We start from the raw sequence: 24,491 nt of genomic DNA, 5'->3' as shown, positions 1-24,491 counted from the left end.
ATAAATCCTTCATTTTGGAGCTTTTTATGGTTTAATTTATTTTTTTGGATGGTTTTTTTTATTGCATGTCGGATTTTTTGGATTATTTCAAAGATATTTAGTGTTTGTTGGAGCTTTATTTTTAAACTTTGATGATTAAGAAGTTTTGATGTAGGTATGGTGTTTGTTTGTTCTATCTTTGTTGGAACTTGTTAAAGATGCGGATGAAAGTAGGGAGCAAGCGAGTTCAAAAGCGAAATCAGACGAGTTCATGGATCTAACCCCGCTCTCTTGAAAAATTCAAGTGCTAGGTTTAGCGGATTCCGGCTTAGCCTATACTTTTTCGATTATTTTTTGCTTGTTTTTTATAGGATTGGGATTCCCTCAAGTTCATTTGAACTTGAGGGGATCATGTTCACGATCTATACTGTTCATTATAAAATGAACGGTGTAGATTAATTTGATTAAAATTGTGCTTTTTTGATCTACACCGTTCATTTTGTAATGAACGGTATAGATCGTGAACATGACCCTCTCAAGTTCAAAATGAACTTGAGGGAATCCCAATCCTTTTTTTATAAGTTTCATGTGTATTTTTGATTTTCCCTTTCGTTTGCATTTTGGAAGTTCATATGATTAGATTTTGTTAATATGACTTTCATCAATTTGTAAACTTTATCTTATCTATCTAATTATAGCTTTGAAAAAAAAAAATTGGGGGAAAATTAACCTAATATTAATAAAGCAATTCAGAAATTAAGAAAAATTGAAAAACTAAAATAAAAGAAGGTTTAATTACTTAAAAAATCCTCACCTTTAATTTTGTTTTCGTTTATACCCTGATTTAGGAAAATTGTCACATATACTCATGACCTTATCTTTATGTTTCACCTCTACCACAGAATTCAAAAAAAAGACGATTTATTGAAAACAACTAAATATAAGGGTTATTTTATACCTTTTCTACTAAAACAATACAAACAAATACTTCATCTTTAAAAATGTTCAAATAAGTCCTATTGTTTTTAATTTAAATAAAATAAAGTAAATAAAATATTTTTTTATTAATTACAATCTATTATTATACTCCAATTTAAAAAACCACAAATATTATTATTAAAAAAAAATCGATTTTCAGAACCGACGTCGGAAAAGGAGGAGCAGCTCCTCCTCCTTTCATGGAGGAACAACGTGTTCTTCCATGGAAGAAAGGACACGCTGTTCCTCCATGGAAGGAGGACGACTGTTCCTCCTTTCACGGAAGGAGGATGGTGGCGGTGGGTGAAATATATTTTTTAAAAAAATTAATTTAATTTTGTTTAAAGAATTTTTTTACGGTTTTTAATTTTGATAGCGGATTCTAAAATTGGAGTACGGTTGTAGGTCGGGAATAATTAAATAATTATGGTTAATTGATTTTATTATAGAAGAAAATGTTTTTATATAATTAATAACATTGACGTGCAATTAGAATATATACTAAAAATGAAGAACTATTTTAAACTTTGTTTTCAAATGAAAAGATGTAAATTTAATACCCCAAGGGTAAAGGTGAAACATAGAGATAAGGTCATGAGTATATGTGAATTTTTTTAGATCAGCGTATAAACGAAAAAAAAGTTAAAGGTGAGGGTTTTTTAAGTAATTAAGCCATAAAAGAATAACCTTCGTCCACATTACGGAATAACTCTAGCCGGTGAATGGAATAGAGAAACCTCATATGCCAAACAAACCCTTAAATTAAGCCTTCAGTCTGTCCAGCCTTCTTTAAAAGGTACAAATAGCAAATTAGGGTTTCAGATAGTAATTCAATTGAACCGTAGACATCAAAATGCAAAACTATAGAAGCTTCACATACAGCTTACTTTTCAAATTTACGTATTTTCCCTTCTAATGAGGATTATTTGAATCAGCATCAGTGATGAGATTATATAAAAACTTGTTATCCTTGCACTTTGATTCACCGTGAAGAAAAGAACGGGGTTTTAATTCTCTGAGATGCTTTTCATAATTATTGTTTTATTATGGGATCGATGATGTTAATGAAATACTGCGTTATCTATCTGAAAATTATTTCAATTGAAGATAACTTTGAGTTACTGAGATCTCATTTATTCATTTTTTGTTCTTGAATCTGAGTTTTTTTTGCCATTTTAATTTATTCTTTGACAATGTGCCTGGTTGTTTGATTGGATCAGTGATGTTCAGTAATTATAAACTGCGTTATCTATCTGAAATTTCCTCAATTGGATATTCAAGATGTCAACCAAATTTGCTGAGATCCGTCACTTAACATGACATTGTTAGGGTTGCTAATTGCATCCATTATATGTATGTTCATGATATTTAACTTGTTGGCAACTTTGTTATTTCTATTCGGTGTTCCGTTTAAGTTCGAGTGGCAAGTAATTATCATCGGATAGCTTAAACTAGAATGAGTGCTTGAGTTATTTTGGTCTGATATTTATTTATTAGGGTTATTAAATTGTTGAATTATGTTATCAATTGTTCATCGATATTACTAGTTTTTTGGTCTTGTGAGTTGTGAGTAGCTTACTCGTAACTTAATAGGAACATGTTGGCGGTTCTGTCTGCAGAAGCACACCTTTGTGAGGTGATGTGATTCAGTTCAACTAACAATGTTGTTTTAGTAAGATCTGATATTAGAACTAAAATTGCTAGAATTACTACCGTTGCTTTTATTTTTATATTTAACTAACATCTATCACCAAGCATTGAAGTGTTTTATGAGACAGTTATTGCAGAGTAGTTTAGGAAACTCTATTTCATGGGATATTATTATATGAGGTAGCTAGTTCGAACTGTGTAGGAAGCTCTGTTTTGCTTGATGAATAGTGAGATGAAAAATGTCCAAATTGTTTTAATTTTTGTTCATTATAATGATAGAGATTGTCTAATTTCAACCATCATTTTGTTGGGTTTATTTTTCTGTTTGCAAAGGAAACCTTAAAAGCTTATCATTAGTAAGTCATTTAGTTCCAATTTCCACTTAGACATTCAAAGTAGAAGCACTGTGACCCGAGTTAAGAAATGAAGAAAAGTTGGTTATTATCTATCATCTCATTAAAGAACTGAAACCTGGAAAAATGGTTACTTTTATTTGTAAATTCATCATGGTCAGGGTGAAGCCATAAAATTAAAGAATAAGGGGTCAATTTACATTAAAAAGGAGTTTAATGTATATAGATTAGCCTAATTAGTACAAAATGTTAGTGTAACTCGCTATGTAAAATGTGGTCTAGTAACGTATTACATAGAGAATTTAGCCATTAAACTAAATTTGTTACATACCAATTTGGCAAATTAGCACATATAATTGTCAAGTTTTAAATTTCATGTTATAAATACAAAAAAAAAAGATCAACGAGCTGTAGTTCAAATAATATAAGCGCTGAACAATAAACTGTCAAGGTTGTAGATTTAATTTCTCCCACAACCTCTTCTTAATTATAAAAAAAAGATGGCTTAATACATAATTTGACCCCTGAACTTGTACCCTTTTACCCATCTAACCTCCAAACTTAACGTCTCACCTATCGAACCCCTGAACTTGTTAAATAACCCGATTTGACCCCCGAACTTGATAAATACGTAAACATTGAACCCCTCCGTACACAATTTCTTCTAAAATGTTTCAAGTGACAGGTGGACACGAAGGGTTCAATATTTGCATATTTATCAAGTTCAGGGGTCAAATTGGATTATTTAACAAGTTCATAGGTTCGATAGGTGAGACGTTAAGTTTAAGGGTTAGATGGGTAAAAGGGTACAAATTCATAGGTCAAACTATGTATTAAGCCAAAAAAAAATACAAGGAAACATATTTACTTTTATATCTTCTTGATGTATGTGAAAACTAGAGGTGGCAAATGGGTGGGTTTGGGTGGGTATGGGTTGGGTTTAAATGGGTAGGGTTATAAATGGGTAATCTACCCATTTATGACCCGTTTTAATTTTATATGGGTACCCATACCCATGTAACCCTATATGACCCTAACCCACCCATTAACCCACTTTATATGTGTAATGTTAGAAATTGATTCATTTAAAAAAAATGTTAGAAATTGATTTTTTAAAATTTAATTGTACATTTTATGAGAAAAAAGTATTTTCCGACAAAAAAAAAGTATTTTCTGGAAAATAATATTTTCCAAAAAAAAAAATTTTCTGGAAAATAATATTTTCCGAAAAAAAGAATTTTTCTGAAAATAAAAATATTTTCCGAAAAAAAATACTTTTCTGAAAAAAAAATATTTTCCGAAAAAAAATATTTTTTGAAAAAAAATATTTTTAAAAAAAAATTATTTTGATTCTTTATGACTTTTGAATATTGATTTTAAAATTTAAAATTTATTTGATATTCTAAAAAAAACTCAAATACTCTAAAATTGACATGTATCATTCAACTAATTTTGCCTATTAAATCATTATGGGTAGAGTATGGATACCCATGTCAAACCCTTTATAACCCTTATTTTAATGGGTAGGAAAATTTTTACCCATTTACTACCCATTTAACATATAACTACCCTTTTATAACCCATACCCTTTATATAATGGGTGGGTATGGGTGGGTGAAAATTGCCACCTCTAGTGAAAACTAAGAAAAGATTTTTTTAAGTGACGGAAGAAGTACAATTTGTTTGTAAGTGGTACTGAATTAGATTTGTCTCAGCTTTGTGATCGAACCTGCATTAAAATACTGATTCAAAGTATTACTACAATTTGGCACAAAACTTCTTGTGTGTATTTTAAACTTTATACTCTTGCAGTCCTAGGAAGCGCAGGCTCTACTTGCACAACTTTTCAAAGTGTTGGTGGATGAATCAAAACCACATTAGCATCTTCCAATTCCCACCACTCATTCTAAATAACCATTCTTTCCCGCTTTCGAAGCAGTCTCCTTTGTCAACTAGTCCGCGCATCAAAATCTTGATCAATCACTTTTTACTCTCTCTATATAAGAAAATAATACTAGCCCGTTTCAAATAATATCTACACCAAAACATACATAAACACTAAATCAATGGGACTAATTCTCGGAAGAATCGCTGTCGAAACCCCGAAATATGAAGTGATCAAGTCCTTGAGCGGATACGAAATCAGAAAATATCCACCCGCAGTTCTTGCACAAGTCACATACGATTCATCCCAATCCACAAGTGACAAAGACGGATTCACCGTTCTCGCTAATTACATCGGTGCTTTCAGCAATCCACAAAATACAAAGCCCGAAAAAATAGCCATGACGGCTCCTGTCATAACCAAAACTGGCGGTGAAAGCGAAAAGATTGCGATGACTGCTCCTGTTCTGACAAAAGAAGGCGGAGAAGAGAAGAAGATGATCACCATGCAGTTCTCATTGCCTGCCAAGTACACAAAAGCTGAGGAGGCACCGAAGCCGACGGATGAGAGGGTGGTGATAAGGGAAGAGGGGGAGAAGAAGTATGGGGTGGTGAAGTTTAGCGGCATAGCGTCGGAGAAGGTGGTGCAGGAAAAGGTGGAGATGCTGAAAGATAAGCTGGCCGGAGATGGGTATAAAGTGATCGGGGAGTTTGTATTGGCGAGGTACAATCCACCTTGGATCACTTTGCCTCCTTTTAGGACTAATGAGGTTATGATACCAGTTGAATGATCATCACAGAATCACATTATCAGCTCGTTTCTGCATGTTTATTATGAATCTATACTGTTGAAAAACTACCTTTTCTTTGCAATTGTCATATTTATAATAATAGTCTTACCTTTTTATACTAGATTTTAGTTCAGTTTTTAAATATTTATGAAAGTAATGGAATTGAGAGGAACTCAATCTTTTATTATTCTACCAACTTCAAGCTTGAACTATTAAAATAGAACTCGATCGACTTCAAATCAAATTTCAACCTTCATATTTTAGAATGAGTGAGTTTTGAAGTTCGTATTTTAAAAACGAGTCAAGTTCGAGAAGTTCGAGCTTAACGGTATTTCGACTCGATTACACCGAAGCCATAACAACTAGCAATAAACTTTCATACTTAAGAAAACAAGTCTAGAAATTGAAAAAGCTAACAGATCAACAAGAGAATTACCTTGTTTTACATTGAATGGTATGTCAACATGGTATTATCATACAAAATCCCCTAGTAACTGAGGCTTCTTTGAAATTCAGTGCACATACAGTGAGCACTGCATAATTGTGCTGTTCAACCTCAGCCAGAAAACTGCTTCACCGTGATAATGATGATGTTGAAAACTGAAAAGTATAATTGTGGTTGGCTCTGACATCAAATAATGAACGAAAAGAGCAGAGGAGAAGTTGAAGAAACTACAATGAATATCTACTTAATTCCATTCCAACTGGAAAACAGAACTCAGCTTCTCAACTTACAACTAAGTTGCACGGAAACGGTTTCCAAAACGGAAATGAAAACGGCGAAACAGATTTTTTCAAATGATAGGAAACGGAAACGTGGGGAAAACGTATAAATAGTAAAAATAGAGGGCTATATTTATAAATATTGAAAATTATAAAATTTATTATATATATATAAAAAATTTAAAAAGTTTATTTCCATATATATAACCTATTATAAAAAAAATTTATTTGAATAAATGATAAGTATAACATATTAATAAATTCTATAACTATAAAGTCTAATTGTTTGAAATTTTTAGAATTATAATAGAATCCAACGACACTAAAAAAATAAATTTGTTGTATTTTTTTAGACTAGCTAGCATTGCTATCTCTATTAACAAATTTTTATTGTCAACAAAAATACGGATTCTAATTCCGATTCATCCAAAGTAAGGTTAGCAAATTCAAGAGCATCCGTTTCTTCCATATTTCCGAATTCATCATCATCAACATCCCATATTATGGGTATTAATCAGGTCCCTTTATTTATAAGTAACTTTTTTAGGGTTTTTTAACTGTTTAAGAATTTTTTTTATTTAGAAAACGAATTTCCTTTTAGGAAATGAGTTTCCAATTTTTAACATTCACGGAAACGGCCCCGAAGCATTTCCGAAGAATTTCTGGGAGTTTCCGAAACAGAAACTCACCCTAAATGAGGTTTTCGTGCATCATAGTTTACATATTATAGAGACTCTAAATGTTCATACATTACGCACGCCTTATTCGACATGCATACTGGTGTTACATAGACGTTTAATTAAATTTTGTTCCGGTTAACAGCATCGGATGAAAACTATCTAATAGATTCAGCTAATAATTACTCATGACCTTGATTTTTAGTGTCTGTGATCACTGAACCTCCTGATCTTTGTGGCGGTGCTCACTAAACACTTTATAATTAAAAATTGGCATTTTAAAAAAAAATGATAACGTGACTACAATTTTTCATGTGAGAGCCAATAAAAACTTGCTCCCATGTCTGATATCAGCTGACACCTCAGACAAACTCAAGCTACCCAAAATATCCTAAAAATTTAATTAAAGAAAATTAAAAACACCCTACCCATTCAAACCCAACCCAATCAAATTCAACATAAGCACTCCACCCTTAACCGCCACCATTCTCCTGCCACCACCACCTCAACAGCCGAATTTTTTTCTGGCCGTCTTCTTCGATCAATGTAGAACAGCCCTCTCTTCCTGATGAAGAACATATCGTCTATTCAAAAATAATTTTAATGTTTGAAATATTTACCAAAAATTTGAGAGGGTAAGTGTACCAAAAGTAAATTAAATGGGTTTAAAATGCTCTTTCCAAAAAAATGAGAGGATCTTTTTGCATAATTTGAAAACAACGAGGGTTTAAATGGCCCAAAAAAAAATTTAAAAGGCTTATTGTTCTTTTTGAATAACTTAGAGATTTTTTTACCTTTTGCCAAATTTTGAGCTCTTAAAATAATCGTAATTCACCCTTACTTAGGTTGCATTTGGAAATTTCAGAATCATTAATTTAAAATAGTTTTCTAATATCAAAATAATTATATTTAATAAAATAGTTATTTTATATTTTTTAAAAAGAACTAAGTTATTTTAATTTTAAGGTTTAATTACTTAAAACAAACTCATCTTGAAACATTTCTTCGTTTATACCCTGACTAAGGAAAAAGTTCATTTGTACCTTTGTTTTGATTTTTCGTTTTCAACTGTACTTCAAAATTTTATTTTTTGACAATTTAATTAATTAAAGAATGAAAACAATAAAAATAATTAAATAGAAGGGTTATATCATTTTTTTTCCTGTTTCAAAAAATACAATTAAATCCTTCAACTTTAAATTGTTTAAATAAATCCAAAAAATTAATTCTATTTAAATTTTTTTATTAAAAAACTAAATAAATTAAAAAAATACTTCCGACAAACCACCGTAATCTTCCAACTTATACACCGCTACATATTTTTTTACAAAAGAAACTATGTTTTTTTATTTTTTTTCCGGATTCATCAAAAGGAGGAGCAAACCTGCTCCTCCTCATTGATACACTCCTCCTTCACATGATTAATTAAAGTAAATTATGAATAATTAGAAACCCACTCTCCAATTAAGGTGACATGTCATCATAGAGGTGTTTTTGAGCCGAGTTTGCCAAATTTAGAGTAAAAGTGATCGGTTTTTTTTAATTTGAACATTTTTGATACTTTGTGCCAAGTTGAGGAGGTAAAGTGATCCTTTGTTCAAACATGGGTCTACTTACGCAACTTTTTAATGTGTTCGTGGATGAATAAAAACCACATTAACATCTTGAAAATCCAACCACTCATTCTAAATAACCATTCTTACCCTCTTCCCAAGCAGTCTCCTTTGATAACTAGTCCGCACATCAAAATCTTAATCAATCATTTTTTACTATGCCTATGTGAGAAAACGATAGTGGCTCATTTCCATAATCTATACTAACATCTCCTCCATCTTGTTCAACATACATAAACACCAAATAAATGGGACAAATTCTCGGAAGAATTGCTGTTGAAACCCCCAAATATGAAGTGATCAAGTCTTTGAGTGGATACGAAATCAGAAAATATCCACCGGCTGTTCTCGCTGAACTCACGTACGATCCATCCCAATTCAAAGGCGACAAAGATGGCGGATTCTCCGTGCTTGCTAAATACATCGGTGCTTTTGGCGATCCACAAAATACAAAGCCTGAAAAAATAGCCATGACGGCTCCAGTCATAACCAAAACTGGCGGTGAAAGCGAAAAGATTGAGATGACTGCTCCTGTTCTGACAAAGGAAGGCGGAGAAGAGAAGAAGATGGTCACCATGCAGTTCTCATTGCCTGCCAAGTACACAAAAGCTGAGGATGCACCAAAGCCGACGGATGAGAGAGTGGTGATAAGGGAAGAGGGGGAGAAGAAGTATGGGGTGGTGAAGTTTAGCGGCATAGCATCGGAGGAGGTGGTGCAGGAAAAGGTTGAGATGCTGAAAGAGAAGTTGGCCGGAGATGGGTATAAAGTGATCGGTGAGTTTGTATTGGCAAGGTACAATCCACCTTGGACTTTGCCTCCTTTTAGGACTAATGAGGTTATGATACCAATCGAATGATCATCATTGATTCACATTATTGGCTCATTTCTGCATAAATATTATGGATTTATTGTTGTAAAATTACTTCTTTTTTAATTCCTAAGCAGAACAGTATTGTGATACTTTCATTATAATAGACCAGTTCTTATTTAAATGGGTAATTTGTATATATATAGAGAATTTGTTTGAGATTTTTACTTAAAAGTTGGAAAGACGCACATTATTTGAGCATTTTATAAAGGTTCATAATTGAATTTGCTAGTGTTTCCATAACAGGTATGACCCTTCAAATTTGAAGAATCACATCTTAAAGAAGAGTGAGTTTTGAACTTCGTATTTTAAAAACGACTCATGTTCGAGCATAACGGTATTTCGACTTGATTACACCCAAACCATAACAACTAGCAATAAATTTTCATACTTAATAAAACAAGTCTAGAAATTGAAAAGGCTAACAGATCAACAAGAATAATACCTTCTTTTACATTCAATGCTATATCAGAGAGTCCAACATGGTATTATCGTACAAAATCCCCCAGTAAATGAGGCTTCTTTGAAATTCAGTGTACATGCTGTTCAACCTCAGCCAGAAAACAGCTTCACCGTGATAATGATGATGTTGAAAAGTATGAGTGGCAGTCTCATGAACTGGCAAGCGTGTACGAGTCCAATAATCTGCCCTTTAATTGAATTTCTTCGACTGGCTTGAAGTTCAACCAGTGTCCATCCCCTTGGAGCAAGGAACCTGTCTTCGTTCAGTATCGCTAATGTATTTGCAAACATCAGAAGCCCTTCTAGAAAAGTCCAGAAACCCATTCCCCGCACAATCAAGGTTCCGCTGCCTCAGTTTCGGGATAAACACGAACTAATCTGCAACAAGAGCATTACGTGTCACTTTTTCTCATCAAAAAATGAGGAGTTTAAAAAGAGCAGGGCAGAAGTTGAAGAAACTACAATGAATACAAACTTAACCCCATTCCAACTAGAAAACAGAACTCAACTTCTCAACTTACATATTCTAGAGACTCAAAAATGTTCATACATTACATACGCCTTATTCGACATGCACACCAGTGTTACACAAAGGGTAGATTAAATTTTGCTCGGGTTAACAGCATGGTACAAATCTGTCTTATAGATTCTACTAAATGGGGTCGAAAGCAAAACTAAAGGGCGGACTGACCGGTTATTACCGACTGTCCTCCTACCCCTTCCAACATCATTTTTTCCCTCTAAACATCAAACTTTCTGATCACTGAATGGGCTCAAAATGCAAACAAGTAGCACTAAACAGTCGAAAAGAGCAGTTACCGATGAACATATCAATCAAGTTAAAATACGGAAGTTCAATGAACTAACGATCAGCTAATTTCCAGATTAAAGCGAAAAAAAACTGGTTTTTTGTTGCAATTAATACTTAAGAAGAAAAACAGCACCAACTCTAAAAACAAATCGCCATCTATTACAATTAAACCCAAAATTAAGAGTTCTTACCTTACAGAACCACAGCAGTACCCGCAATTCTTACAGAAAATGAAACCCTCACGCGACGCCAAATTAGGGGAAAAGAACTTCAAAACGACACCAGATCAGACTAATGCTCAACTTTCGTCTTCATTCTTTTATGTTTTGTTTACCACGTCATCGTCTAATTATCCAACGGTTCAAATGACACTTACTTGCGATATCCCGTGCCTTACTTGCCGTCGGATATGTAATTTAATTGTACTGCATCTTTTAATTATTAACCCGACCCGATTGAATAAATAATTCAAAATTGGATAAACCCTCAGACATTTGTTGAACTAAAAACCCCTCCATGGCTACTTGTCTTCTACTTCCAAATCTTCATCACTCTCTTTTCTTAAACCCTATCGATCCCACTTCTCAATTCCCACAATCCCTAAAAACCCACAATTTTAAACACATTTTTAACTTACATTATCATCAATTAAAACCACCGCAAGCTTCACCTTCAGCTTCACCTTCCATTAATGGCGACTCCGACAATGGAGCCATTGAATCCCCAAAACCCTCTCGCCGTGGCCGCAAGAAGAAACCCACTTCTTCATCTTCATCTTCAAAAACTTCCAAAAAAACCCAGCCTGAAAAAAATAACGACACAATTAGCGACGATGTAGAAGATTTTGACGACGGGGTTGATTTCCCTTACGACAATCCTCCGCTAATCTGCTGCTTCGGCGCTGTACAGAAAGAATTTGTGCCCACCGTTCGGGTCCATGATAACCAGATGCACCCGGATATTTACTCTCAGTGGAAGATGCTTCAGTGGGACCCTCCTGAGTTTGTGAGGGCCCCCGGTGGGTCCCCGTCCAACGTGGCCATATCTCATGTCAGGCTGGGAGGGAGGGCTGCGTTTATGGGGAAAGTTGGGAATGATGATTTTGGGGAGGAGCTTGTGTTGATGATGAATAAAGAGAGAGTGCAGACCAGAGCTGTTAAGTTTGATGAGAGTGTTAAAACGGCTTGTAGTTTTATGAAGGTTAAATTTGGTGATGATGGTAAGATGAAGATGGAGATGGTTAAAGAAGCTGCTGAGGATTCGCTTCTTGCTTCGGAATTGAATCTTTCCGTGCTTAAAGAGGTAAAGAGCATCAAATTGTATTGAGAATTATTTGAATTTTGCATAATTTGCTGTTTTTAGATTCTCGTATGGGTTGCCAATAAATTTAAGTTCAGTGGATCGATGTTGCACGGAAACTTGTCGAGTCTGCCTTTGGAAATGGAAATGCATTTCAAACTCCGGAACTCTATATTTATAATGTATTCATTTAAAAAAAGATGCGGTTTTGTCATTTTTTGTTTCCATGTTTCCTGTTTCGGCATTTATATTTTCGTGCTACACCTATACTAGTAGGAACCAATTATACGAAAAACAAAAACATTTTTCACATTGGTAGTAATTTATGTGTGAAGCCCAATATGCAAAATTTAACAAGCTATGCTAATCACCAATAGTTTTGGAGAGAATCCGCTATATTGGTCAAATTTTGATTGTTTAATTTGCTGAGTAGCTGTGTTGATCTATTATACTTACCAATGTGTAATGCAGGCTAGGATGTTCCACTTTAATTCAGAAGTTCTAACGTCGCCTTCCATGGAATCCACTCTCTTTAGAGCCATCAAATTGTCTAAAAAGTTTGGAGGGCTTATATTTTTTGATCCAAATTTGCCGTTGCCTCTCTGGAAATCTCGTGAGGAGACTTGGCAAGTCATCAAGAAAGCTTGGAATGAGGCTGATGTGATTGAGGTTTCAAGGAGAGAACTAGAATATCTCTTGGATGAAGATTATTATGAGAGGAAAAGGAATTACACGCCACAATATTATGCTGAAAACTACGAGCAAACCAAGAACAGGCGAGATTACTATCATTATACTCCTGAGGAAATTTCTCCATTGTGGCATGATGGACTTAAGCTTTTGGTTGTGACTGATGGAACAATTAGGATTCATTATTATACCCCTTCTTTTGATGGTGTTGTGGTTGGAACAGAAGATGTGCTTATAACGCCATTCACATGTGATAGAACTGGATCTGGTGATGCTATTGTGGCTGCTATGATGAGAAAGCTTACTATTTGCCCTGAGATGTTTGAAGATCAAGATATTTTGGAGAGGCAGCTTCGCTTTGCGGTTGCAGCAGGAATTATAGCACAATGGACTATTGGTGCTGTTAGAGGTTTTCCTACTGAGAGTGCAACGCAGAATTTGAAAGAACAGGTTTATGTCCCTTCAATGTGGTAGTTTAGATTTCGGAATAAGAGACTCAAAACATCCATGGATGAGTTTTTCTAGCAAGATCCTCCCGTGATGTAGGAATTTTTCCTTCTCGGTCCAGATCAAGAGAGAATTTAGATTTGGAGAAGATATCATAGAGTTTATTCTGATGGCTCTCTCTCCAGGTTAAATTTCTACTCGAAGTGCTATAATTGTTGAGTATTTGATAATGTGCATATAGGAGCATCAAATGTGCATTTTTCTCTTGTCATTGAAGCACAACCATTTTTGTGATTGAAATATTCAAATACTAAGAAAATTTAACTTGTTGAATTTGCTTCGAGATTTTCCATCACCTTGCTTCGGGAGTCATAAGCGCAGAGCACTTTTGCATGAAACTGTTGCACCATTATTTGGCATAGCTGCATCAAAGGACGAACCATGTCTTGACCATATGATTGTGCCTACTTTAGCAATGACCTGACAGCTTTGTCGTGAATTGTTGGATCTTAGTTAAGGTATTAAATTCTTATTAGACTAGATGTGCACATTAGGTTGCCAAAATTATTTGGTGTAGTTTTGATGCTAGAATCTTTGTTAATCTGCTGATGCTGCTGCTTTATTTCCTGCTTCCTTGCATTACCTAGACTCATCGTAAAGCTGTTGAAAATTTGAAATAACTTGGGATCAAAAGCTGCTTCCAATTCTATCAGCCTTACGTCCGTCACGTGAATCTGTCTAAACATATTTTTTTTAATTCTGAAAACTTGAAACTTTCTTTCAGAACTCCCCAAAAGTGTCATATCCCTTGTATTTTTCAATTTTTTATCTGATTAAATGAATTGCAGCTTGCCTGCATAAGCGAATCTTCACTAAACCTGTTTAGTGGTTGCTTTGTTTTGTTTTTTATATTATTATACCATTGGCTGAAAATGTTTGTTATTAATCTAATGGTAATATGTGGACAAATAATAATATTTACTATGTAAAAAATAAAGTGACCATTGAAGGCACCTTTCGAAAAATATAAAGCATACTAAATTTGCTCCCAATAACATAAATTTGCAGATTTATCAGACAACTGCTATTAGAACCTCATCAAAATTTGAACATGTAGACAAATGCTGTAATAATTTTTGTTTTGTATATTCAAAGCACACTTTGTTTTTCTCTCATGAACCATATCCAGGTATCATATTACATTCAACTGTAATCAAGCCAGATAGGGCAACAATCAACTGTAAAAAGGAAAGAATAATATATGATTGTATTCTCTGAAATAATGAATAAATGAACAATCTTTAGCTCCAAATCCAAATGGAATTTCATTCCATGCCTGTGTTGCTAACCTGATTCACCTAACAATTATAATTCATCTTCTACCCCCTCCTAATTTTCTGGTTAAATCCTCTATCTAAACCCCAAAAAACAAAAAAAATAGACATGTGTCTTCTGTATGTATAGTATGAGAAACCTCAGGACTTTTTCACCCTACTCCTGGCTACTCCAGTCCCTTCTCTAGGCAAAAGCCGCTCAATGCAGACACTGATTCTGCGATAGTGTCGAAAAATGGACGGAAACGCCAAATTTACCCACTATCTTTGTGATGCAGCCTCCATAGTTGGTTTTACCATGGGGTCAAACTTGAGGTTGGTTAAATGCTCCTGGGATTTGTTACATACACAGCCAGGAAAAGGGTTTGCATAGAAGTTCTCTTCCAGCCTCGGTGATTCTCCTACTTGTCTAAGATATGGAGATCCAAGCCTGGTGGAATGAGAACTTCTAACTTTTGAAGAGAATTCTTCCCAAGATAATGTACCGTCATCAAACTGATCGATCAATGAAACAAAATTTTGTCTGCAACAGGAGAAGTTAATACGAAAAATGTTAGACAACCATTCAATTAAGATGAAAGAGTAATTGATTTGATGTTAAATAGAAGTCAACTAGTTTATCGAACCTGTCGGGGTTGATGGTCTTTCGAAAACCTTCGAACCTCCTATGCCCCTGAACTGCCTTGGCCATATTTCCGTCATATGTATAAACAAAAACATCGCTTTCAAGTGCCACGATATGATCCAAGGCAGCGAGGCGATTCTGATAATGTGCGAATGGTTCTAGCTCTTCTGCTGTTGCTAGGGTAGAATGAGTAAAAACATTTGGGAACTCTGCTCGAAAAGCTGTCATGCTATTGCTACCGTATATTTCTCCTGCAACAATGTATATAGTCGTAGTGGAAGGGTAGCCCATGGCTTTAAGAAACATAGCGGCTTCTCTTGGAGACATTGGACATCCCCCTTGAAGTCGCCGTTCTTTGCTGTCGATCTCTTTCTCCTTCCAATGCTGGACTTTGTATCTCATATCCCTGAGTTCCTCAGCCTCTCCTGCTGTGAGATTGTGGTTACAGCCAGTGAAAGAAAGCATGTCTTTCTCGTACCTAGTCATCATCGGCTTAGCTAGTTAGTTTGCCAATTAACTCACCCAAATAAGCAAATATAGCTAGACTACAACTAGGTGTGAACATTCAATTCAAACCGAATCAAACCAAACCAAACTAAAATTATACTTTGATTTATTCGATTGTCGGTTCACTTTGGTTTATTCGATTTGGTTCGTTTGTTGAATACTTTTACTAAGAGAGGGTACCTTAAGTGCAGAGCGACATAAGGTTCGCTGTTATTCCTTAGTCTATCAACCAATATCTTGCCGAGATCCTCGATCTCCTGGGAATACCGGAGCGCTTCATAATTAGCACGGCACCTCAGCTTCTGAATAGAGAATGCAAGGCCATTATTAGCCAGCCTTGAATCAGTATGGGTGAACTTGATCACCTTGTGCTTCTTTAATAACAATGCCATCTCTCCTCTGTAATAGCTAGCCTGATATGAAAGGACATGATCTTTAACAACAATTAAGAAGGAACCCAAGTTCTAAACACAGTGATTCCAAATACTAATGCTACCTTAGACCAGGAAATAGGAGCCTTTAAATAGGGCTTTTTTGCTGAATAATTGGGTGGCAAATACTCTACAATATCAACATCATCCTTCAAGGATTCTATGAAATGCCTCCAATCAAAAATGTCCTTGAAAGTGCTGCAGATGAATTAAAAAATTAATTAAAAATATCTAAAAATGTTCATTAATAATTAGATTAGCAAATACTAATTACCTTGGATCAGTCCAAAAAGAATCATGATCAAGAGAAGGAAGAACAAGACTTGCATTCATCAACTTGGCAACAGCAACCATATCACAAATCTGCATACACACACCAATTAAATAAAATTAGCAATCAGGATTATGACACTTGTCAGATTAATAATTTTTTTAAAAAGAGAATAAAAAAAACTCACTCCTGTTCTCATTTGATTTAGTCCACCATTAGCATGAACAATAAGGTACCCATTTGTCTTTTTTGACTCTAAAAAAAGAATTGAAAATTCAACAGAGACGAGTAAGCCTAATGAATCATCAAAATCAAAGATAATTAATTAGTATAACCAAAGTTTAGAACTTTCTAACATACTTATTTGATTCCTTGGCCGACCTATGCATTGAAAGTAACTGTCACTATTGGGTTTCATCCAAATTTCTGGGGTCTGCAAGAAACAACATTGAAAGTGACAGTGTCAAGAAATAACATATATACATAATAAAGTTTGCCTTAATAGCTTCAAAACTTTATAAACTTTATCGTGTTTTGAGTTTTAACACGAATTTTCAATTTTGCCAATTAGCAATTTTCTCTTAAAAAAATGCCGATGTGGATATTGGAATAAACATTATTTTAGCATTTACATCAGCATTTTTTCCATAGAAAATTACTTAGATTTTTAAAATTGCAAGTTAAAAAATTGATGTCGGATAATATTAAAATTGAAATTTTGTGTTAAAATTACAAAATACGCTATTAAAATTTGTGATTTTAAAAGTAACCAAGCCATAAAGTTTTGGCCATACTTAATTAACAAATTTGTGCATAGGCTAATATCCAAAGCCATCACTAAAATTCAATGCACTAGCTGCGACCCACTTCTTGTACCACCAACAATTCAAAGTCCACCATTAACAGCACACACTCACACGCAAATTAAAAATTCTCTTGTCTGAACTTCATTGCCATACCAATAATTATTAAATAAAATATGCTAAAAATGAGAGTTTATGCAAAATCAAGATTAATTTCAATTAGACAGAAAAATTCAATAATTTAATTTGAAAAAAACTTGCAAAACCCATTTTTTTTTAAAATAATTCATCAAATTTCATTAAATCGAATATAAAACAGACGACTTACCTTTAATCTGTCCAGCGTCCGCATTGGCTTGGAGGGTTCAGTAGACGCGTCATTAATCTCAGAGACGATATTATTTTGAATAACAGAAGCATCATTATGATAATTAGTAATAATTAACTCTCTATTACTAAATTTCCTCTTAAAATCAAGAACATGATGATCCACAATCGAAACTTTAACAAACACAGAAAAAACCACCATCAGCATCAAAAACGCAAATATTTTCCGGCCAAAATTCTTCCCGGAGGTCATGCACTGCATCATCCAATGGCACCCATCTTCCAGCCCGAGCACCCAACCCTCCGGTAGAAAAAAGAACAGTTTCCTACGTAGCAACAAATGCCTGATCACCGGATGGTGGTGATGGTAGTGATGGTGGTGGTAGTGGTGGTGGTGGTGGTAGGGCCCAGTAGAAGAGCCGTTGGGATTGCTGTTGTCTTCTTCCTCCGAGTCGAAATTCACATGATCGAAATTATTGGTTGGTTTATCAATGCTGTTGTTGGCAACCGCCGCCGCCGTGCTGCTGACGCAGGTGGCGTCCACTCGTCGTCTGGTGGTGGTGGCGGCTATGGTGGGTCCTGCTGCGTGGCTACTTGGGCTGACGTTGGTGGAGGCGGCGGTTGCGGTGGCGGTGGTGGTGGGACAACCGGACGACATGACCATCCGGTGTGTGGGAAACAAAATATGGTTATAGAGAGAGAAAGTGAAAAAGAAGGGAGAGGAGTTAGAGAGAGAAAGGAAGACGGAGACGAAAAGATGTGCGGATTGTACGGATGGCAGAGGTGTGAAATTCCTCTGTTTTGATCTTTTTTGGGTTTGTAATTTTGTTTAGTTTATATATAGACAAAGTTTTTCATTTTTGGTTGGTAACACTATCTAATTAGTATTTATTTATTTATATATAATTGGGTTACCATATTCTTCTTTTAAAAAAAATATTTACTTAATTAATTATTAGTGTAATTTATTCTTTTTCTTTTTTTATCATATTAGTGGGAATAGAGAATCAAATATTGGAGTTTAAATTTGAATTTTAAGCATAATTTTAGATATTAAAAATTTATGAATGGATAAATAAATTTGGAAAAAAGTATAGTAGATTTTTTCTTTTTTTAGACCAATAATGTAAATGATTTGGTGTTTGAAAGTGTAATTATATCCGTTTGACTATCCATTTTTACATATTCAAGTGAATATCTAAATCTAGAATAAAATTTGTTGGTTATGCTATTTAATTTTTAATTGGAAACTAAAGTTGTTAGTTATACAACTAATTTCCTTTTAAGTATTTTTTATTTATGGATATAGAAAATAATGCATTTTGACCATATAAACTAATAAAAAGATTATAAATACTATAAGTATCAAGAGGTTAAGAATCTCTTTTTACCAAAAAAGAAACATTTGTATTAAAAGGATGTATCTAGCACTATGTTTTGACATTTGAGTATCATAATATGAAGAGATTCTTATAATTAAAATTATGATAGTATCACTATTTTAATGGCGTGTCATAATATGATAAACTAGTTCACGGATGACGTGATAGACTGAGTTTATCTAAAAATTTCTCCATTATATATTTTGTTTGGTTAAAGCTAAGCCTATTAGTTTTTGATACAACCCATGTATTCAACATGATGCGATACTATATAAAATTAAAGCGAATTTTGGTTAATTTATACGAGTTTGTGTCGAGTCAATCCGTTTATGATGTAAAAAAAATCGATTAAATATATTAGACTGTGCAATTTGCAAATCAAAATATACGACCACATTAATTTTATTATGGAAAATAAATTAGTTTTGATTTTCAAAAAATAAAAGTTGGGGACTATTTTTCCAAATTTTAAAGTTTGTGTTATAGTTCCAAAATATATAAAATTTATAATTATTGTTATAATTTATCTTATAATATTTCTATATTAGTAGATTTAATATTTGTTGTTTGTTGTATAAAGTTTATAGTATGCTATTGATCGATTAATAATGCTATTATTTAATAGCATTATTTTGTTCGAATAATTATCTTTATTTTTTAAAAAAATAAATTAAATGTGATAAATAAATTATTAGTAAACATATTAAATAGATTTTATGTATTTTTTTACAGTAATAGATTTTATGTTTATTTATTTGTAAATAGATTAAATTCGTTTTGTATATATAACGATCTATTATGACCATTTTTAGTAAATTAGAGACATTTCTTTACGCATTAATCCATTAACTAAACGTATTGTGCTTGAATTTTAAATTTAATATGATTGTTTTTTTTTAAATAATGCAATTAGTTTTTTTATAAAAAATAATACAATTAGTTAAACATGTCAAGTTTGGATTAATTAAATATGTTTATTTGAATATATGCACAATATATTTATGACACGGTAATCCCGAGCTAATTATGGTGAAAACTTCACATATCCATCAAAATAAAATGAAAGTAATTCATTTAGTTAAAGAACTTGAATATTCTATAAAATATTAAGAATACAATTACATTTATATGTAGACATAGTCTCTGTAAAACTATATAAATTGGTTCCATAAGTCTAGCCTCTAATAAAATACAGTTTAAATTTGTAGTTTGCTATCTAATAAAAAAAATCAGTGTAACTAGATTTAAAATTAATATAAAAATACTAGTATTGCATTTTTTTTGTTTTTTTAATATATAGATCCATAAATAGATAGACTACGAAACCTTCAAAATTGAGAATTTATTCTCTAATTATTAAATATGAACTTGCTATGATAAAAAAATATCCAATAGTAAAATAAATTTAAATTTTTGTAATAATAGTCTAATTTTAATATTTTATTGCAACTTCAGCCAATATTTTTTAATTAATTTAATTATTTCAATTTTTAGTTAAATAAATAAATTAACATTTTAATTAGCAAAAGCCAGTTTTTAAAATTTTAAAATTTAACTTGTAATGTTAAAAAAATTAAATATAACATTAATATCTAATTATAAATTTTATAACGTTGTTTATTATTTAAGTAAAAAAAATAGTTTAATGCTAAAAATTACTGGAAAAGTCAAATGAAACTAACATATATTGTTTATAGATAAAAAAATTGAAAAAATTAATTTAATTTAAAATTTAATTAAAATTATAACGAACTGTTAATGAGACTATTATTTAGAAAAATTAAAAATTTAAATATAAATACAACAATGTGTAAAAGTTTAAATTAAGTTTACCATTAGACTTAAAAGAATAACTTCTTTTACACTATCTTGTTATAAGGAATTAGTCTCCATCAGCAATTGTCTAATACTACTAGTATTTATTTATAAAAAGGGTAATTAAAAAATTTAAAAGAAGAATCTAAAAAGTAAAAAGGCCAAACAAAATGATCATCATCTTCCTTTCTCTAGAAAAACAAAACATCTTCTTCCTAAACAACTTCTAAAAAATGAACATTCATTCCATAATTTAAAAGTATAGTTATAAGCGACATGAAAACTACCTCTTTTATCTTTTATATATATTTATATTATTTTCTATTTAGTTGTTAATCAATAAAAATTTAAAACGATGAAGTCTTTTTTCTTCTTATGGTGCATTTTGAAGATTTTTAATTTTTTTAACAAAGACTACTATTCATTAATAGAATAATTAAACATACAAGAATAAGTGACTTCTCAACAAACCTGAGTGAGTTAGTTTAAAAGTAAATGATAATACCGCAAAAAGCTATCATCCAAAAAAACTTATTCGACCACTAATGGACCATCCAAATATGTTAACAATGTAAATAAAATAATTGTTACAAACAATTCTATCATCACTAGGAAAATAATTTCCTACATCATAAAATGATGATAGTCTTGTGAGTAAAATAATGATAGGTCTTTTGGATTTACATGTGAAATATTTTAATGCAATCAATTTTTTTTTTAAAAGGTTTCAGTATGTACGTCAATTATTTTAACTTGGCCCAAATTCTATAACTAACTTAAGAATGAGATTTTTGATATATAAACATATTTTGGTTATATTTGTCTTACCTCTAGACATTTTATTGATGGTTTATTCGGATAAATGTTAGTATATTATAACGGATTAAGCAGTGGTAATCGAGTGAGATTAGTGATTAATTTATTTTTCTCTATGTGAAGTTTGTTTATTGTGGTGACTTTTTATGATATTTAGCAGGATATATGGTTTGATTATTATTAATTCATATTAATGATAAAAAGATATTATAACATTTAAGGGGTATTGGCGAAACAAATTCTAATGTTTTATTTTTTTGCGATTTAAACCCAACGTTTAAAACTTTACGAAACAAATTCCAACCTTTTCAATTTTTGCATTTTGCAAATTGTAATCTAAAAAAGATGACAAAATGGCTGAAATTAGAATTGGGGCTACAATTTGCAAAAATTAAAAAAATTAAAATTTATTTTGTAAAATTTTAAACGTTAGACTTAAATTGCTAAAAAAATGAAACGTTGAAATTTGTTTGCTAATATCCAAAATTTAAAGAAAGGGTTTTTTTTTTTTTTTTTTTTGATACTCAAAGGGTTTTCTATTTTCCGCGTCAAATGAATAAAAAGTGGAACTTTCCTGAGAATCGGTTATCTGGTGGCATTTGACGTACTTTTTCGTCATACACGCAGTCGCCGGACGTATCATTTCATTTTAATAGTCCACGTGTCACTATGCTCATTTCTTATGCGTCTGTTCGTCGGTGCACAGTTAGTATTATATAATTCCAAATCACTGCACTTCTAGCCGTTTGATCTCATCATTAATGATACGGCATCGCAATCATAGGGTCACATTTCACTTATATTATAATCATTTGGTATTATTTGGAATGTGAGGTGTGTAGTGGAGCCAATGAGAACCAAGGGAAAAAAAGGGTCAAAATTCAACGCGTATAGAATCCTAACTGAGTTTTATTATATAATTTGCAAGCTTGCACGTCGTATAATAGTATTTGTTTTATTTTATTTTATTTTTATATTTCGTATAATTTTTTTGTCTTCAGAGTAAAAAATAATATTAGACCATATGAAAACAATGACATAAATCATTAATTTTAGTGTCATTCGAAATCTATTATCAAGCTTAGTGATAGAATATAAAAACTAATGATAGAGACATTATATCTTAGTTTTACTTTTATTATTTTTAGGCCTAATTACTTAAAAAAACCCCAACTTTAAACAATTTTTCGTTTACACCCTGACTTAGGAAAAAGTTCATTTGTACCCTTTTTTAATTTTTTGTTTTCAATTGTACCCTAAAATTTTATTTTTTGGCAATTTAATTAATTAAAGGATGAAAATATTAAAAATAATTAAATAGAAGGGTTATATCATCTTTTTTTTATTTGAAAAAATACAAATAAGTTAAAAAAATGAACGATTATTCTAAGCTTTTTCTAAATAAAAAAAGTTCAATTTAGTGCTTTAGGGTAGAGTTGAAAATGAAAAATCAAAAAAAGGGTACAAATGAATTTTTTCCTAGGTCATTGTATAAACGAAAAAATATTATAAGGTGGGGGTTTATTAAATAATTAGGCCTTATTTTTATTGATAATCATGGCTAATTTTTAAAGATGTTTTAGGCTGTATAACAGAAAATAACTCTCTACAACACATATTTAATATTAACCTTATAATAAGTTGCATAAATTAAAGGTCAAATTACTAATCTCAAGATAACTTTGGTATTTAGTAAGTGATAATTGTTCTCATCTGTCTATATAACCTTTTTTTATTTTTATATTTTAAATGATGGGAGAAGGTGATTATCCGGTTTTAATTGAAAATTATCTTCTTTCCATCCATAAATACTAAAAAAAAGGCTTAATGTCTTAAAAAAACCATGACCTTTTATTCCCTTTTCAATTCTACAATGACGTTGCAAATCTGTCAATTTTACCTTATTTTGTATTTTTTTTCATTTCAATTGTACCCTAAAACATAGAATTGATCTTTTTTTATTGGCTTAATTACTTAAAAAAAACCCACCTTGTAATATTTTTTCGTTTATACCATGACGTAGGAAAAAGTTCATTTGTACCCTTTTTTTGATTTTTTATTTTCAACTCTGCCCTAAAGCACTAAATTGAACTTTTTATATCTAGAAAAAGCTTAAAATAATCCTTCCTTTTTTAACTTATTTGTATTTTTTTAAATAGAAAAAAGATGATATAACCCTTCTATTTAATTATTTTTAATATTTTCATCCTTTAATTATTAAATTGTCAAAAAATAAAATTTTGGGGTACAGTTGAAAACGAAAAATCAAAAAAAGGGTACAAATGAACTTTTTCCTAGGTCAGGGTATAAACGAAAAATTGTTTCAAGGTGGGATTTTTTTAAGTAATTAGGCCTTTTTTATTTGACAACAATTCTCTAAATTGACCCTTTTTGCATTACATTAATTTTTTTATATTAAATTGATCATTTTTAAAAAAAAATATTGAATTTTTGTCAAATAAATAAAGGTCAATTTTATGCTTCAGGGTATAATTGAAATAAAAAAATACAAACTGGGGTAAAATTGACAATTTTTCAACGTCAGGGTATGAATAAAAAGGGGATAAAAGGTCGGGATTTTTTTAAGGCATTAAACCAAAATAAATAAATTAAATTTACTCTTTATTTCAATAAAAGCTAGGATACTTTATAGTTCTCCGGCATAAATTTTATCGTATTTTTGATTGAAATTTTTATGGTTTTATCTTTATTTATGGTTTGTTTTCTTAGATCTATCAAGAATCTATAATGATATTGGGCTTTATAGTCAATTTTTTATATATCTAAGATTTTAAAAGATTATTTATCTAATTTCATAAAATCTCAATTTTTATGGTTTTTTTGCTAAATATGGAAACTGAAATTGGGGCACAATTGCAATAAATTTAAATGTTTCAAAAATTGTAATTTATAATAAATAAAGAGATTTGATTTTTTTTTTATGAATAGATTTA

The 24,491-nt window shown here is 31.8% G+C and overlaps 5 protein-coding genes and 3 non-coding genes across 8 annotated transcripts; 6 read left to right on the top strand and 2 right to left on the bottom strand.

Moving 5' to 3' along the window:
• Window positions 1–1,888: 1,888 nt before the first annotated feature.
• On the top strand, window positions 1,889–1,983 carry LOC126666417 (small nucleolar RNA snoR26). The gene has a single exon (XR_007637918.1). It is a non-coding gene; the product is annotated as a small nucleolar RNA snoR26 (small nucleolar RNA).
• Window positions 1,984–2,003: 20 nt separating this feature from the next.
• Window positions 2,004–2,090, top strand: LOC126666418 (small nucleolar RNA snoR27). The gene has a single exon (XR_007637919.1). It is a non-coding gene; the product is annotated as a small nucleolar RNA snoR27 (small nucleolar RNA).
• Window positions 2,091–2,167: 77 nt separating this feature from the next.
• LOC126666419 (small nucleolar RNA snoR27) lies at window positions 2,168–2,266 on the top strand. Its single transcript, XR_007637920.1, has one exon. It is a non-coding gene; the product is annotated as a small nucleolar RNA snoR27 (small nucleolar RNA).
• A 2,675-nt stretch (window positions 2,267–4,941) lies between these two features.
• On the top strand, window positions 4,942–5,822 carry LOC126670232 (uncharacterized). Its single transcript, XM_050363915.2, has one exon. The coding sequence runs from the start codon at window positions 5,027–5,029 to the stop codon at window positions 5,633–5,635; it is 609 nt and encodes a 202-aa protein (XP_050219872.1). The 5' UTR covers window positions 4,942–5,026; the 3' UTR covers window positions 5,636–5,822.
• A 2,894-nt stretch (window positions 5,823–8,716) lies between these two features.
• On the top strand, window positions 8,717–9,641 carry LOC126670225 (heme-binding-like protein At3g10130, chloroplastic). Its single transcript, XM_050363909.2, has one exon. The coding sequence runs from the start codon at window positions 8,897–8,899 to the stop codon at window positions 9,503–9,505; it is 609 nt and encodes a 202-aa protein (XP_050219866.1). The 5' UTR covers window positions 8,717–8,896; the 3' UTR covers window positions 9,506–9,641.
• A 241-nt stretch (window positions 9,642–9,882) lies between these two features.
• On the bottom strand, window positions 9,883–11,100 carry LOC126670240 (uncharacterized). The gene is made up of 2 exons (XM_056105962.1): window positions 10,982–11,100; window positions 9,883–10,357 (listed from the first exon to the last, which is right to left on the bottom strand). Exon 2 carries the CDS (start codon window positions 10,301–10,303, stop codon window positions 10,070–10,072), a length of 234 nt encoding a protein of 77 aa, XP_055961937.1. The 5' UTR covers window positions 10,304–10,357; window positions 10,982–11,100; the 3' UTR covers window positions 9,883–10,069.
• A 139-nt stretch (window positions 11,101–11,239) lies between these two features.
• On the top strand, window positions 11,240–13,581 carry LOC126670217 (fructokinase-like 1, chloroplastic). Its single transcript, XM_050363898.2, has 2 exons — window positions 11,240–12,092; window positions 12,561–13,581. Exons 1-2 carry the CDS (start codon window positions 11,307–11,309, stop codon window positions 13,251–13,253), a joined length of 1,479 nt encoding a protein of 492 aa, XP_050219855.1. The 5' UTR covers window positions 11,240–11,306; the 3' UTR covers window positions 13,254–13,581.
• Window positions 13,582–14,467: 886 nt separating this feature from the next.
• On the bottom strand, window positions 14,468–18,337 carry LOC126670208 (O-fucosyltransferase 19-like). Its single transcript, XM_050363886.2, has 8 exons — window positions 17,526–18,337; window positions 16,755–16,827; window positions 16,582–16,649; window positions 16,398–16,486; window positions 16,189–16,321; window positions 15,873–16,105; window positions 15,187–15,663; window positions 14,468–15,083 (listed from the first exon to the last, which is right to left on the bottom strand). Exons 1-8 carry the CDS (start codon window positions 18,186–18,188, stop codon window positions 14,822–14,824), a joined length of 1,998 nt encoding a protein of 665 aa, XP_050219843.1. The 5' UTR covers window positions 18,189–18,337; the 3' UTR covers window positions 14,468–14,821.
• Between the last annotated feature and the right edge of the window lie 6,154 nt (window positions 18,338–24,491).

This window comes from Mercurialis annua, linkage group LG1-X, assembly GCF_937616625.2.
Source record: "Mercurialis annua linkage group LG1-X, ddMerAnnu1.2, whole genome shotgun sequence".
NCBI lineage: Eukaryota > Viridiplantae > Streptophyta > Magnoliopsida > Malpighiales > Euphorbiaceae > Mercurialis > Mercurialis annua.
The sequence above is the reverse complement of the archived record's forward strand: the minus strand, read 5'-3'. Positions and strand labels throughout refer to the sequence as shown.